At 36.1% G+C, this 16,878-nt stretch overlaps 1 protein-coding gene across 1 annotated transcript in view; it reads left to right on the top strand.

The window, feature by feature from the left end:
• LOC145465603 (importin-4-like) overlaps positions 1 to 16,878 on the top strand; it is a 30,298-nt gene that overhangs the window by 735 nt on the left and 12,685 nt on the right. Inside the window, exons 3-20 of the mRNA XM_081449380.1 lie at positions 334 to 413; positions 2,040 to 2,081; positions 2,524 to 2,554; positions 3,152 to 3,253; positions 3,361 to 3,497; positions 4,066 to 4,108; positions 4,236 to 4,301; positions 5,125 to 5,226; positions 5,378 to 5,461; positions 5,836 to 5,994; positions 6,573 to 6,626; positions 12,903 to 13,012; positions 13,693 to 13,727; positions 14,200 to 14,273; positions 14,697 to 14,832; positions 15,951 to 16,018; positions 16,239 to 16,284; positions 16,516 to 16,574. Of these exons, the coding sequence (XP_081305506.1) occupies positions 334 to 413; positions 2,040 to 2,081; positions 2,524 to 2,554; positions 3,152 to 3,253; positions 3,361 to 3,497; positions 4,066 to 4,108; positions 4,236 to 4,301; positions 5,125 to 5,226; positions 5,378 to 5,461; positions 5,836 to 5,994; positions 6,573 to 6,626; positions 12,903 to 13,012; positions 13,693 to 13,727; positions 14,200 to 14,273; positions 14,697 to 14,832; positions 15,951 to 16,018; positions 16,239 to 16,284; positions 16,516 to 16,574 (1,428 nt within the window). The remainder of the gene's footprint in view (positions 1 to 333; positions 414 to 2,039; positions 2,082 to 2,523; positions 2,555 to 3,151; positions 3,254 to 3,360; positions 3,498 to 4,065; positions 4,109 to 4,235; positions 4,302 to 5,124; positions 5,227 to 5,377; positions 5,462 to 5,835; positions 5,995 to 6,572; positions 6,627 to 12,902; positions 13,013 to 13,692; positions 13,728 to 14,199; positions 14,274 to 14,696; positions 14,833 to 15,950; positions 16,019 to 16,238; positions 16,285 to 16,515; positions 16,575 to 16,878) is intronic.

Raw genomic sequence — 16,878 nt, 5'->3', positions numbered from 1 at the left:
TTGGCCTAGCTTAGAAAGTTTCCAAAACAGTGATGCAGTAGCAAGACTTCCTAGAGGACTCACTCCTCAGAAAAGGTGTTATTAAATTGTACGTGAAAAATCTGCAATATAGAATAATACTCCAAAATTGTGTGGATACAATAGTAAATAATACATACTCTCAATTAACACCATTATCACATTTTGATTGAACTCAGAGGGTTGAATAGCTTTCAGTGAAACAACAAGCTGTTGTTGGAGATAGCAGGAAGTTTGAGATTATAGAGTTTGAGAGTGTGGGCTTAATATACATGATATATAATTCACTAATATGATGGGTTTTTTTTGTCCCAGGTGAGACAATATGCTGCAGTTTTGTTGCGTAGGCGAGTTGTCAAGCAGTGGACAAAACTGACCCCTGAGGTTCATGCCATGTGAGTAGAATACAGTTTACATTTGTGTCTTGGTTTGAAAATTTTCAAACCAGGTTAGACTCAATTTTGTTTCGTTTAGAGTCTCATAAATAAAATAGTCTGCAAACAGGCTCCCAGTGAGGGTAGAAAAAAGTTTGCCTACTATCGGCTTGTTCTGGAAGCCCTAGACCATTCTCAGCTAGCTCACCTTAAAACCCAACAAGGAGTCTGTTTGTAGGCTACATAGTAAACCTTTTACTAACCCAGCAGGAGGGTTGTACCATTATTTACCCGAGGTTTTGGCAGTAGAGACCTAGCACAGAGGTCATACAAAAATGACCAAGGGCCAATATTTCCTCATACAGCTCAAGCAAGCTAGGTCAGTAAGCAATGCTAGTTTATTGTATGGCACTCAGGTCATGCTTGTTTTGAATTTTCTGGCTGTCAAAAACAAAAAATACATAGGTTGTGACTATTTCCATGGAAATGGTCTGTACGGTAAAAACCTAACTAAGAAGAACCAATTAGATCACTTAAGATTTACCTTATGACTAGTTTGACTAGATCTCATTTTTTCGACTAGGCCATAGAACGCATCAATTTAGACAATAAACATTTCACAAGCAATTTGCCAACATGTGTGAAACACGAAACTCCCTTGTAGTTTCATAATTTACCGTTCTCAAAATTAACTGGGAGTCAATGTAAAGCCAAAGGTGATTATTTCGTTTAAAAACTATGAGGACTACTTGCAAAATAATTCTTTGCCCAAGTGAGTTGTTCACAGCCGTAAATTGCAAAGTAAACATTACACGTAATATTCGGTAAATGAAAACAATTTGTTAAAATAAGGAGTTCAAGCAACTGTTTCAATTTTTTCTCAACTTCTTGACAGCTAAAGATCAAGCAAGTGTTAATAAACGGTAGTTTGTCGGTGAACTTGCGAAGCGATCGAAATCTCGAAATATTTAAGTGTTCATTGATGATTTTAACATTGATATGCAAATTTCACGTTGAAACCTAACGCTTTTTTATTCCAGGAATGTCCCTTGTTTGTCCAACAATGCTTCATATAAAGAAACTTATTCGAATGCATAACAAAGAGACATATACGCGCGTATATATGCACATATGTGCACATATTGACATACACGTATATGGAAAATATGCGCGTATAATACGCATATGCGTAGTTCTAAGTAAATAACTTCTAGAAGTAAAGAAACCTATTTTTTGTAGAGGAAACACACATTTGATTGAACCACATTAAGAGGCCACACACATTATTTGGAGTAACCACAAAGCAAACAAAGATCGCTGTACTATGCTGTTGTCACAAAATATTTCAATTGATTATTTTGACAAATTTTTGTTCCTTTTTAACAGCTGTTTGAATCATAAAATAATAGGCAAGAACTGTGGGAGGCAGAAATGTCAAGATTGTCCTAATGCAAATGTAGAGCTTGATAATTCTGGTTCTCATTTTCCTCTCACCTTTCTCCTAGTAAAATACTCAGAAATTATGTTAAATGGCAAATTATGGTAAAGGAATCTTCAGTGTAGTATGAACAATATTTCATGCAATTAATTAGAAAAATAATTATTAAGTATTCAACCCAATTTTATTTGTTTTTATTTTTTCTACAGGTTAAGAGAGTCCCTTTTGCAAGTCTTGCTTCAAGAACCAGAGTAAGCTAGGTTGAAATCAATTATTATCTGAACAACAAATTGACCTGCTGGTAATCATTATGGAATCACACCCATTGAAACGCAATGAATTGTTACACGATGAATAGATCGAGGCTTTGCAAGCAAATTTCAGGAACAATGGTTTTGACATTGATATACACTCAGGAGTTTAATGATTGACTTCTCTCGGCCTCTCTGCATCTAGTTACGCATGCTAATGCTAATTTGGAAGCTAATTTGGAAGCTAATTTACATGTTCAATCAATTGTGTTTCAATGGGCGCAATTCCGTAATGTTTTGTCAATATTTGCTATGAAAAATTTTGATTGTTTTGTACTGTCAGTAATTTTGTTACCTGTTACCTGTCCACTTTGTGCCAAGTGACACATTTCAATTAATAGATCATTAATAAGAGTTGCTTTAATTTTTTGATTAATTTTAGGCCAGTTGTAAGGAATTCTGCAGCACAAGTAGTAAGTTACTCATTGAATGAAAATATTTTTAAAATTACTTATTAGATATGTCATAATATGATTAGTAAATCAAGATACTTAAATTTAAATTTATAGTGAAACTAGAACATGTATTTTCATTCGTCTACATAATTTTTTAACATTTCAATTATTTATTTAGATACAACAAATGAATTCCACTTATTAAGAACTTGTTAATTTTTAGTGTATGCCACTCAGTTACTGATGTTTTGAACCCTGAAAATAAGAGCAAAATAATGATAATGACAATAATAATAATAATAATAATAATACTTAATTTATATTAACTGTTTGATAGTAGAATTCTTATATTTTTGAAACTTTTTTGTAATCCGATCAGTTGCTTTTTAACTGAATTTTGATGACCTCTGTTCGCCTTCATCAGAGTTCATCAATAACAAACTTTGATACTGTACTGGTGAACTCTTGACTGATGAAAGTGAACAGAGGTCACCAAAAATTCAGTTAAAAAAGCAACAGATTGGATTAAAAAAATGTTTTAAAAATGTCTATCACCGATTGCAACACTGGAAGCAGAATTCTTATATTATATGTTAATTTATTACCTTATATTAGGTGAGTGTGATAGCTAAACATGACCTGCCAGCTAATCAGTGGCCAAAACTGCTTGTTTTCCTTCAACAACACATCAAGTCAGATCAACCACTACAGAGAGAGGTCAGCTAGATTAGAAATTAATATCCATTTGGAAAATTCATCCACCTGTATTATTCCCTTCAAGTTAGGGTAGTAACGCAGTTCTGAGGTGTTCTGTTGTATTTCAGATGGGCATGTTTCTCCTAAGCTCCATCACAGAATCAGCCAATGAACAGCTACGTCCTCATTTCACCTCCCTCTTCCAACTTTTCTCCAGTACATTAGAAGACCAACAAAGTAAACTGGTACCATTTTACACTATAAGGTGAGGTGCATATCCATCACTTAACCACCCCCTGTAGGTAAACCCTTTCAATGCCTGGGGGGCCTACCGTATGAAAAAGTCAGGATGCTGGTCAAAAAAAATCTTAAAGGAGACCAGTCTGGGTGTGGCTCAAACTTAGTTTGACTCATAAAAGATACCAATTAACATAGAAATGACATAGTTTTTTAAATTATTGTTTTCTGGAGTGTAGCCCTAAAAGATACTTTGAGGGCTTAAAATACCGAGGTAAACCGTAATGGTGTTTGTCCTTAACATCCTAAGTTTGTGTACATGTAGGTTGGTTGGGGTGGGGGTAAATTATTATAGCTGGCTGATACAGCCTGAATTTGGTTCAAGTATGGAAAATTTAGAACTGATTATTGCTGAGCAATACTTTTATGTGTTGATTGATATGATTTTTTTTATCATTCTTTTGAATAAGGAAATTTAAAACCAGTGTGACTTCCGTTGGGAATGAGAAAGTTGTTGATTTGTAATTCTGTGGTTACAGTTTTTATGCACATATTGTATCACTACAACTACTCACTGTATCTTATCTCCTCCATAGAGCATTGACATGCCTCATTGAATGTGTCGGAACAGATGAAATTGTAAGCTGATCAGTACATAATCACATGCCTGTGTGTATTAAAGTAACTGTCATTTAATTTGTGTCTTATCAACCCTCAACCTCAGTATCAAAATGTGGTCAATACCTGTGTTTTGTTTCTGTTTTAGCCTTTAGTTAGACCTCTTATACCAAAAGTTGTGGCATTCATCAATCAAATCTTATCCATAGATGAGGTGGGTGATTGTTCACTGTATACTGTTATTTGTAGGTTACTAGTAATGTATAGAGGACACAACCTGATGGCACGAAGATATAGACTTTATTTTTAAGTGATAGAAGCAACATTTTGCAAATGAGTACAGCAAGTGAGTAGGATATTGTCTTTAACTCAGGAAAATAAAATTCGTATCTTCAAGCCACCATTTAGACAAACAAGGACAAACTTACTTCTTGCACATTCAAACAATATTGTGAAAAAGAGGAAAATGACATCATCAATGTTGCCACTAGTGAGGATATTGAAAATGTGCCACTTCAGTCCTGGATGTAGCTTCATATGAATTTTACAAGTAGTGTATTTTCTATTCTCAAACTCATTAAAATAGCAAACAAAGAAAATCACATCTGTGAAAGAGGTCTTTTTTTCTTCACTTACTCCTTAGTTTTTGTTTCGATTGAGACGATATATCCAACACTTGAGACAGTGTTTCATTGGCTATCCAAAAATACTCTGCTGCACGTCATATTTTCAACCCTCTTCTTGGTGCTTGAACATCCCGATGAAACACTTTCTCTCATGTTTGACATATTAGGTAAAACACTATTGTAAATTTGATGTAGTTCCTTCCCAAACTCGTGGTTTGGATATATCATTGGCATCAGATTTTCAAGGGGAGATTTTTTTTCCTTGGTTCTCAGCCAAGATGTTTTCCTGAGGTGATTTAATTTAGATCTTTAATTTTGGTAAACTACTTTCTCAAGTTTGTGATGAAAATGTAAAGAAATTTAGTAAATTAGGATGTTGATTGTAACAATATTTGAACAATTTTTACCCAGGATAAAGCGTGTGATGCAATGGAAATATTTGATGAACTGGTTGAGTCTGAAGTCAGTATTGTGACTCCTCATTTAAAAGCATTGGTTGAGTTCTGTCTTCAGGTTTGTAATACTGAGAATTTATGGATACTGTTTAACAGTAGTGCAGCTAAGCTTCTGGTTGTTGTATATGATGTACTGTGTGTATGCATTATGAACAGTACAATAATAATAAATATTATTAATGATGCCATTTATACAAAATTGATTGCAGATAGCTAGTAATTCATCTTGTGGAGACAACTTGAGAATAAAAGCTCTTTACTTTGTAAGCTGGCTGGCAAGAATCAAACCCAAGGTGAGTTTAATCATCAAAAGATGTGCTGCCTGTGTGCTAATAACCAAGCAGTTAGTGGTCTTATAGAGTATTTTAGGTATTAGCCACTCCCATTCTCTCTGTTGTTGTTGTTGTTGATTGTAGAGGGGGGGATACCTTTTTAACTGTTAACAACTCTACATTAGAAGGGTTTAATGATGCTCTACAATACATGTGAAACTAATTTCTAAAGGGTTCAAATGGTTCATTTTGAATTTCTCAACATTTGATGTTGTCTTTATAATAGTTAAAAGAGGTATACATATCTATTAAGTGTATTTCTAAACTAGAGAAATTTGCAAACCTCTCCATTGATATTAGTTGTTTAATTGACCATGAGAATTTTTCTTCAACAGGCACTGGTGAAGAACAAGCTTCTCTTGCCAACCTTGTCCGTCGTGTTTCCTCTTATGGCTTCACCACCAAGTGAAGATGATGATTTTGATGATGAAGACGAAGATGATGAGGTGGAGGAAGGAACAGAAGCAAGCAGACCTTGTGCAGTGGCTTCACAGGTAAAATGGTATTTTTACAAAGGTGTGGTTGTCAAACATTTTTTTATTATATCCTAAGATATTAACCTTTTGCCCATTCAAGCATCTTGAATGGTTCTACCCTTAAATAGACCCTTTTACAGTTGTCTGTTCAGTAACCTGGCCTTTGGATGGCAGCGAGGCTGGAGGTGACCTTGTTTTGATACAGACCTCACTGTTTTTGTTGTGTAAATCAAGTTGTTCTTATGCTAACTAGTTGGCATTTACATAAGAAAAGCAGAGAGGTCTGCATCAAAGCAAGGTCACCTCCAGCCTCGCTTGCAGTCAGAGGCCAGGTAAGTAAGCACACAACTGTAAAATGGCCTATTTTGTGTTTCAGCTACTCAAATGAAAGCTACATTGTATGCACTGAGCAGTGCATGTACTTTTATGCGATACCATTATTTTGTTATGGCATGCAAGTTGTTTCTCTATAAGTCTGGGGATGATAACCTACAGCTGTAGAGTGTGACCCTTCTGATGACTTCTACTGACTACTACTTAATTCTGAAATTTGGTTGTCTTGTTGATCTCCATTTAATGTGCTTGTCTTTCCTTAGGTTCTTGATATTCTTGCTCTTCATTTTCCACCTGAGTCAGTTATTCCACCTTTGGTAAGTGAACTAATTTTACTGTTGTGGAGACAAGCCCCTGTTCCTGTCAGAACAGTCTCTAAGAAAGGACTGCAGCATCTGCAGTTGACTTCACAACCTTAGAGTCATCACAAATGCTCAATCACACATTTTTCCAGGTGGTGATTATTATTAGACCCTGAAACCCTAAACAAGGGTGTGTTGTCAAGGGGCGTGTTTAAAACACAAAATGGCAAAATGACAAACAGCATTAAGGTTAGCCTAAATAGTGCTCCGGTTAGCCTAACTATCACCGACTCAAAAGAGGTTACCTCTCAAGAATTGTAAGGGTTAACCTTTACAGACACCTGTATCCCACATTGACTCTTATATGGCAAGCGGTTTGTAGCAAAATTAAATCCTTGCAATATATGTTTAATCCTTTAAATAACGGTTTTATATAAAGATAGAAAAAGGCATTCAATCCAATGGTAAATAAAATTTTTGGTTCAATTCAATCTTTTAATTTTCACGATTCAATCCAATACCTGGAATATTGATTTAATCCAATACCTAAAATATTGATTCAATCCAATACCTAAAATATTGATTCAATCCAATACCTGGAATATTGATTCAATCCAATACCTAAAATATTGATTCAATCCAATACCTGGAATATTGATTCAATCCAATACCTCGAATATTGGTGCAATCCAATACCTGAAATATTGATTCAATCCAATACCTGAAATATTGATTCAATCCAATACCTGAAATATTGATTCAATCCAACACCTCAAATATTGATGCAATCTTCCTGGGCTGAGCACGGCCAACAGGAACGAGAGTAACTGAGCACTAGAGAGCACTGAAAACATGGCGGGTGAAGGAGAACTAGATTTAGAAGTTGAGTTTCCTAAGTTTCTTGCAGACATCTTGGATAAAACGGAAATAATTTTTGAGAACTTTGACTCAGAAGTTGGAATCATGGAAGACCATTTCTTAAAATTCCTGTTGAGGTACTCGAGGTACTTTGAGGACTAGGATTCATCTGGACAACGATAACAAAGATGATTGGAGTTTGGAGATGGACAATTCACAGAAGATTGACAGAGTATGGCTGAGAAGATATGAGGGGTTTCAACAACTTACCTGATAAGGAACCGAAATCATTCAAGAGTATGGATATAATTTCATTGCAGGTTTCTTTAAGTCCATTGGGTTACGGGTTCAACGGAGAAGAATAAGAGAAAGGTTAGCAAAATTAGATCCCCAAAATACTGTCTTGAGATGGGGTGCGTAAATTCGCTTTGGCATCTGGATGGACATCACTCTCTGATCCGATGGAAAATACTAATTCGGCTGTATAGACGGATTTTCTCGGAGAATAATGTTTTTGAAATGTAGTGCCAGCAATAAAGCAGGAACAGTTCTTGAATTGTTTCTGGATGCCGTTAAGAGAGATGGAGAATTTTGGCCTTCGAGAGTACGAGTAGATCATGGTGTTGAAAACGTTGGTGTGTGCGATACAATGGAGCAGGTTAGAAGAGAGGAGAGGGGCAGCTTCACTGCAGGACCATCAACACAACCAACGAATTGAAAGATTGTGGAGGGTTGTTTCCGTTGTGCTTCCCACTTGTACTTTTACACTTTGTGTAGTATGGAATTGTCAGGCATCCTGGACACTGATAATTCAGTGCATCTTTCCACCTTACACTTAGTTTTTCAACCAAGGATAAACCTTGCTCTTTGCCAGTTCACTGAAGCTTTCAACCACCAAAATTTAAGAACAGAAAAAATACTGGTTGCCATACCAAATGTGGCTTAATCATATGATGCAACCTGAAAACCCCCTTTCAAATGGAAATTCATATGATTTTGAATACTATGGTGATGATCCTGATGGTCCAACTTCATTGGACAATGATAACAATGTTGTAGTTGAAGAAATTGACCTGGGACAACATGATTCATTGCAGTCATTTGTATTGGAAAGGCTAGATCCCTTAAGGTTACAGTATACCTTCAGATCGGCAATTTTCTTCAAATTTGGATTTTTGGTTCAAAGTAATGATCGAAGAGTAATCTCTAATTTCTGAAAACAAAATTGAAAAAAACTCAATATTGGCGGAGAAATGGAGGTTTTACGTTACGGCCGGAAGTAAAAGTTCCCTCTTGATTGACAGCCCTATAACGTGTACGCAATCAACCGAGACTACTTTCGCGGGAATATATGGATACCACGAATTGGCTGGCTATTCAGATCCAAGCATTTTTCGTATTAGATGTAATTCTATTAAGTTATAAGTAAACATGGGCCACGGAAAACATTGTTTACCACTTCGAAAAAGCGAAGAACGAATGAAAACACATCAATGAGTGAAGAAGCGAAAGTTGGCCTCGCGGATGAAGCTATAGCTATCATATCAAGCGGGCGAAAAGATCGAGTCAAGAGTACAGAAAGATTCTGTAAAAATTTGGGAACTCGACAGCTATAACAGCGATGTTTACATTGACTCTTTTGTTGAGTCCGATACTGATGAATCGCCCAACTCATTGAGATCCATTGGAATATTATCCATGCACATTTGCTCCGCCGCGCTTTCTTTTGTTCAGTTTGTTCTCGTCGCCCAGCCACTCTAGCGTTCGTATCCTTTTTCGTCTTCCCCATTTTGCCAGACCAGCTTCAAGAAAAACCCAGCTACAGAAAAATTATCTCTCTGCCTTGAGCGCATTGCGAAACACAAGGGTTTTTTCGAGATTCACGCGTAAATTTAACCGCGAGTTAATGGTAGTAAATTTTCCAAGCGCTGATTGGCTCAGTGATCTGAGAACCCAGTTGAAGGCGTTTGTGGGCGGAGTTTGTTTGCGAAGCAAGAGATTTTTCTTAGCGCTGTTTTCTCGAATAAATTTTTTCGCTTGAAGCAGACACTTTAAAGAGTTACAACTCAAAGGGGATTTGTTTAATTGCCCTCAAATTTGGACAGTAGCTAGATTAACATATAAAAAACAAAAACGTGTCTGCGAATTGTTTATTTCGACATATTTTTTCTCCGAGAGCAATTTTTGTACGATCACTTCACATTTTTTAAATCCTATTTTGAAAATGTTCTGTAACTTTTTACTGCAATTGAATGTGGAAAAACGCAGACACGCTTTTTTAGCGCTTTTTGTCCTGAAACCGAGGAAAAAAATAAATTGGCGAAAAACAAAATTCGCTTTGACTTGTAGCTTCCAAAAGGTGATTAGGACGTTCGCATTTAGTGGCCGTGAAAAAATCGGCACTTCATTTTATTTCAAAATTTTTGGTATGGTTTGATAGCCAGCTCTATAAGCTTTAATTTGATATAGGGGTTTAGGTATCTACATCTTAAACCGGACGCGCTACATCGCTTGGACGTTAGACACCCCTGAAGGTATACGGTAACCTTAAGATAATCAAGTCAAATGGGAGTAGACATCTTCCAAGAGGCTCTAGAACTAGTGACAGTTAAACTTGGGCAACTGACAATTGCATAATACTACATGTGTGTGGGCTGGGTAAAGGAGATTATGGCCCTTAAAGTATTTTGGCAACTCAATTCACAACAGAAAACCTCACCCTGTATCAAGTAAATTATTTTCTCATCTTCCTTTTCATTGATATACAAAATTCAGAAACTGCTTGAATTACAGAATGCCTAACTTCTAGCAACACAACTAAACTGAAGAGAAATCAGGGCATTTGATAACTGCCATGTGCACTACTCTGCCTTGTAGATTTTTCAGGTGCTTATCAAAACAGATGTTAAAATGTTGCAAGGTTAATTTGTTATCTTATTTTCAAAAGTACCCAGGAGACAAGACTAACCTCTTGGTGCACTGGCGTAATGGCTACTAACAGGACTCATGTCACTAGCCAAAACTAACTTTGCACCAGCCAGCCTTTTTCATACACAGCTTCACTGACTTTTTTATAAGAGTGGTCAATCTTGGACATTTCTTGTTGCATCTAAAATGTTAATAATAATCACTAAGAAAATTTCACTCCCACAAACACGAATCCTGCTTTTCTTGAATATGCTTATGTTCAATCTCTGATGTGCTTTTATCAGTGTTGCCATTTTCTTTTATCTCCCTTTAATAGTTAAATATTTATCATATGCTTATTAAGGCAATTATTTCCATGAAATCCACTCATAGTTTCCCTGTTTTCATTAGTTTCTATTCTCTTCAGTTTTACTTTGTCAGGATAATTCTCAATTTTGTTTTCATCCAGTCGACCAGTACTCCATTCCATCATGATTGTCACAATGGCTAGTGAAAGTGCAAAATCTACTATTCAAAACTGAAATGTGTGGCTAGTTAGCAGTAGTGTTAGCCTTGAGCCCTGGGTACCCGATAATATTCACAACAAATTGGTGCCATGTTTGCCATAGATGATCAAGAAAAACATTGTTTTTAGGAAAGAAGCACCACATGTGGGTTAAATAATGCAAAACATGAGACAACAACATTGAAAAACTTAAAACACATTCCAATGTTCAATGATTGCTGTCTTGTAAAATGTAAAGGTTCTTATTTCAAAAATAACTTAAAGCCAGGTTTACACAAGCAGTTTTTGTCAGAAACATGTTTGACTGTGCACACGGCACAGCAAAAATTTTGTTTACAGTTCAAAGTTTAGTGTGCCAGTCATGATTGGACAGCAGAAATATGCACAATACCAAAGACCAATGTGGTAGCAAAATTTGCCACAGTTTATGTTATTTGCCACAAAAAGCTAGCACACACAGCTTTTAATAAACAAATATGTTTGTCTCGTAAAAATTGGTTAACTTATATCTACAAAAGCGGCAGTAATGGAATCTAAATTTTCTGTGTCCCTTGTGTCTCGGTTGTAGCAACGTCTCATTTACCTAAGCAGACTAATGATTTGATCAAGAACTTTGGCGTGCGCTTCTGCAACTTCTGAGTCAAAATTCTCAAAAATTATTTCCGTTTTATCCAAGATGTCTGCAAGAAACTTAGGAAACTCAACTTCTAAATCTAGTTCTCCTTCGCCCGCCATGCTTTCAGTGCTCTCTAGTGCTCAGTTACTCTCGTTCCTGTTGGTCGCACCCGGCCCAGGAAGATTGCATCAATATTTGAGGTATTGGATTGAATCAATATTTCAGGTATTAGATTGCACCAATATTCGAGGTATTGGATTGAATCAATATTCCAGGTATTGGATTGAATCAATATTTTAGGTATTGGATTGAATCAATATTCCAGGTATTGGAGTGAATCAATATTTTAGGTATTGGATTGAATCAATATTCCAGGTATTGGATTGAATCGTGAAAATTAAAAGATTGAATTGAACCAAAAATTTTATTTACCATTGGATTGAATGCCTTTTTCTATCTTTAAATAAAACCGTTATTTAAAGGATTAAACATATATCGCAAGGATTAAATTTTGCTACAAACGGCTTGCCATACTCTTACTCGCAGTGTCATTTTGTCAGTTTGCCATTTTGTGATTTAAACTTGCCCATTGTCAAGGACTAACCAAAACCAACACCTGTAGTATCCCTTAATCAGATCATTCAGATTTATTTTTTCATGAAAATCTCAATTTTCATTGTAAATTCAGTTCTGAGAATTCAAAGGGCATTATATGTTAAGACTCAGTCAATAATACCGTAAATCCTTGAATTAGCACCGGGGCTCTTATTTCAAATTTAGGAGAAGACAGGGGGCGCTTATTTGAGGGAAGCACTTAATTGAGGGGGGGGGGGGGGGGGCTTATTTATTTTTTCCCAAATTGTGGTCAGATAATTATGATCAGTTTTTTTCTAATATTTGTATGTGTCAGTCCCTCAGAAGTCTCAGAAGGATCCTGTCTCTCTTGAAGAACTATGTAATGTAACCCCTTTAGCTGGTCTAGGCCTGCTGCACTAGGTTGGCTGGGCTTTAGGCAATGAATCAGCAGATCTTCACTACCATCCGTTACGACGGTCAATGTGCAGTGATTGAATGCATCAATAATCACTTGCTTGTGACTGAAGACAACCAAAACTATACATCCTCTGTTGCAATTGTCTCAGTACTCTTCCATAAAACAGGGGAGGGGCATTTATTTGAGGGGTGGGGCTTATTTAAAATTTTGGCCAATAGAAGGCATGCTTATTCGAAGGGGTACACTTATTTGAGGGGAGGCGCCAATTCGAGGACTTACAGTACTCTCAAACTTACACTTGTGTTGGGCTCTAGCAATGCAAAACTTAACTTGGACAGAACTTACACAAAACATGACTGTTTAATAAGTTGTTTTCAATCTTACCTTCAGATGCAGTTCGTGCAGCCAGCTCTTGGAAGTGAAGACCCATATAAGAGGAAGGCAGCACTAATAGCTCTGGCAGTGCTTGCTGAGGGATGTGCAGACTACATCAGAAACAGGTTGATAAGTTTAGGACAGTTTTCACTTGATTGTTGAAAATAATTTGAATTTGTTTGAATTAGTTCTGCTTTAGTACTCTCTGCGATAGGCTTTAACAACTTGTGCCACTTTATCAGCTAGTCAGAAGTAAGACCAGAACCAAAGGTGACCCACTTGCACACATTTTTCCTTTCTTTCAGCTACATGTATTATGCTTCCAATTTTGATTGGCTTGATTTTGTGTGTCCTTTGTGATTGGCCAAAGTAATTACTTTGGTTTTGGTTTTACACTCTATTGAAAACCACTCCAATGTCGCAAACATACACAATAATACAAAACTGCAATTGGAAAGAGTCAAAACAGGGGTTACCTTTTGATTCTGTTCTATTGATAGAACTGTTGTGCAATAGTAAGTTTACTAAGGGTTGTTTTGAAAAAGTGAGACACTTACAGCACTTGCATGTGCTGTTTTCACTAGGAGTGTTATTGTTTTCCATCAATCATATCAATGCTAGACTGTCTAATGCTCTCCTGGCATTTTTGCGTAGCAGTGCATGTTTACAGAGAGGACATTCTGAGACTACAGTGTGTTACTCAAGAACACAATAAAATTAGTGCCACCCTCCCCACCCATGGCAAGCATGCAAAACAACTGCATTGAAATATTTGCTATAACTTGGTTAATTTATTGGATTGCAGATACCTTCAAGCTGCTTTGCAGACCATCTGTAGAGGTATGGATAAAAAGAAACAGTTTGGTGTCCGTAAGGCCAATTGGGTCGTGATAGTAGCAGACAAGTCAGAAATATTAAGAAAACGACAAAGCGTTTGAGTTTACAAAACATGTTTCGACAGAAACTTCTGTCATCCTCAGTTAATCCAAGTACAATGTGATGAATGCTGAATTAATAATAAGTAGAAAATGCTAATTGTGATAAAAAGTAACAACAGAATGAAGCAAAGCTTGAAAGTGTGATAATGCCAAATGCATGTAAATTACCGCTTTTTGTCCACTGTTGGCAATAGCATGCTTCAGGTAATTGCACTTACTTACAGTAGTAATAACTGAGAAATTTCAGGTAAAGGTAACAAAAACTTGCGAAAAATGTATGGAGAATTCATGACAAGATATATTTCTCGAGCCACCTAAAATGTAATTAAAGTTTGTCCCATGTTTAATACAAATTGTTTAATATGTCCTTTAAGGTCTTTCAGATCAAAATCCTTTGGTTCAGAATGCTGCTCTGTTTGCACTGGGTCAGTACTCAGAGTACTTGCAGGTGACACACTTTGTTCTTTAGATAATTTTAGTCATGAGTGACATTTTTATAATAAAGACAATTTTGTCCATAGTTTTCTTCCACGTGAGAGTTCCTTGATAGGTCTCTTTCAACATATTAAAATTCAGATTGATAGTGAAGCCTAGGGGACACAAACAAAAGAAATAAGTAAACATGGTCATTCAATTTTCTTTGTTTGTGTCCCCTAGGCCTCACTGCCAAGGGTTAGATTTTTTTGGATTTTAATGTATTGAAAACAGTCTATTGGTTAGGTGGGTAAAATATAAAACAGGTTGATGATGTTGATAGGAAATCATGGATTTACTGAAAATTCATCAAATCAAAAGAAAGGAAATCAAAACTTCTGTATCTATCTATAGTTCTCTTTGGTCACTTGCATGTTTACCTTTTGTTTCTTTTTAGCCAGATATCAGTAAATACAGTGCCGATATACTTCCACTTCTGTTTGAGAAACTTGTGAATACTTCCGAAAGTGAACAAAAATCATCCAGCGTAACAAGGACTTATTATGCACTGGAAACGTTTTGTGAAAATCTAGGTAATGTTGGTCTTCTACGGGTTTTGTTTAAAACACAGAACGACTTGATGGGAATTTTAAGTTCCATTAGAAAACAGCCCTAACAAAATATGTACAGCATTTCTCGTTCTCCCAAACTTCCACTTGTGTTTCTATTTAACAAACTGATGTCGGTTTTTTGTGTGTCTGTCCTGTTATTGATCATGACTTTCATCATAACATTGTCGAAGTAGCTGTGGATAGGACAGACGCATAATAAAACTGACATCAATTTGTTTTTTTATGATAAGAAATTGTCGAATTGTCTGCTCTCGCTCGTTGGCGCATGGCATAAATTATAAACTCATGTGTCTGTCCGCTTATTGACAATAAAAATTAGCCAATGAGCACGCAAGAATTTCTGCAGTTATCGTAAAAAACTCAATAGAAACACGGTATGTGTTTTCTATTTCTTAAATAATAATTATTACAACCAGAAATGATACATACATACAATGATTTGAACTGACCCATAGCATGGCCTCTGGCTTCAGTTGTTGTGTTACTCATTGACAATATTTTGTTGCAATTTTTTAGTTGTTGATTTTTTATGTAGCACTGTTTCTTTGTCTTGCGTGCAAACATTTATTGTGTAAATTAAATTGCGAGACAACACATGTTTAGGGGTTTCCTCAGAATCCTTGTGAAAATTTTGAATGTGTTGCCGGGCTGCACCTCATGGAGTATTTACAAATTCACTCATTTTAAAATGCCCATAAAAATATTCCAAATATCAATAATTCCTTACAAGAGCATTGCTCCATGCACTACCATGTTCCAATTTTTTACAGGGAAAAGCAGTAGAAATATTTAACCTTAACGTAATAGCCTGCACTAGGACTCTATCTCTTTGAATAGCTCTTCAACCATTTAACATATTTATTCATTTTCTTTGTATATGCATGCATTGTCCAGTTACACTATACACCACACGGTTAAGTAGTTCCCACACCTGCACTGCGCTTGGGATGACATGGGAAACTGTTGTCCTGTATACGTAATTGGTAGATAGATATGCAAGGGCTATATTTGTCTGAATATTTTCCAAAGGATGTATATAATATCGATTCATGTTAATCCTTATTTGATCATTGTTGCAGGAGAGGGAATCCTTCCTCATTTACCCACGTTAATGGAAAAACTTCTTCTTGCATTGTCACCTAGTACGGTAAGTTGTGTTTTACAAGAAACATTGAAAGAAAAAAAATAATGCTAGGCTGTCCATTCACAGTTGAATGCAGTGTCACTGTACAACTTTCCTGTATCATTTCAATGTTTGCCAGCATGATTTTTTCTTGCAGTAAAGTTTACTAACTTGTCGGAGAACAAATTTAGCAAACCCTGTTGCTCAGTTTAATATAGCATGTTTCCTTTTATTTTTTTGGCAGACTGCACAGATGAAGGAATTGGCTATAAGTGCCATAGGAGCTACAGGTAAAGTTCTGCTCTGGTCAGTTCAACTTGGCTTTAGTTTACTGCAATTTTGGACGATATACAGGTGTAGCGCGTACAACGTTTGATGACATCTTCACGCTGAGGCTACAGTGGTCAATATTTTGTTAATCATATTTTGATTTGTTTTCATCATCCTCAGTTTGCATTTTACCATTTTCGAAGATTCATTGTCATTTGTTATTTGTTTTTAATGAAAATATTTCTTTACAGCTAGTGCTGCCAAAGAAGCCATGCTACCATACTTTCCTCAAATAGTTCAATTTATAAAGGTAATTATAATTTCACCATAGCATTCATATCTTGAGAAAAAACTGTTCTTCTACTTATTAGTTATTGGGTGTCAAAAAAAAATCTTTGCTCTATTTCTGGCCTGTTTGGAAGTCTGGTTGTCAAGGAATGGAGGCTCACAAAATGGCTGGAACTTGCCAGTTGAAATGAATATAAAACAAATAAATCATGAAATAACATTGACCGATCAAAGGAAATGCAAACAACATAATGAACAAATGAGAGCACAAAGCAAACACATGCGTCGTGCATGGAAACATGGACAAAACCAAGTCAGAATTGATT

Source organism: Orbicella franksi, chromosome 13 (genome assembly GCF_964199315.1).
Source record: "Orbicella franksi chromosome 13, jaOrbFran1.1, whole genome shotgun sequence".
Lineage (NCBI taxonomy): Eukaryota > Metazoa > Cnidaria > Anthozoa > Scleractinia > Merulinidae > Orbicella > Orbicella franksi.
This window is presented reverse-complemented; position numbering and strand designations above follow the sequence as displayed.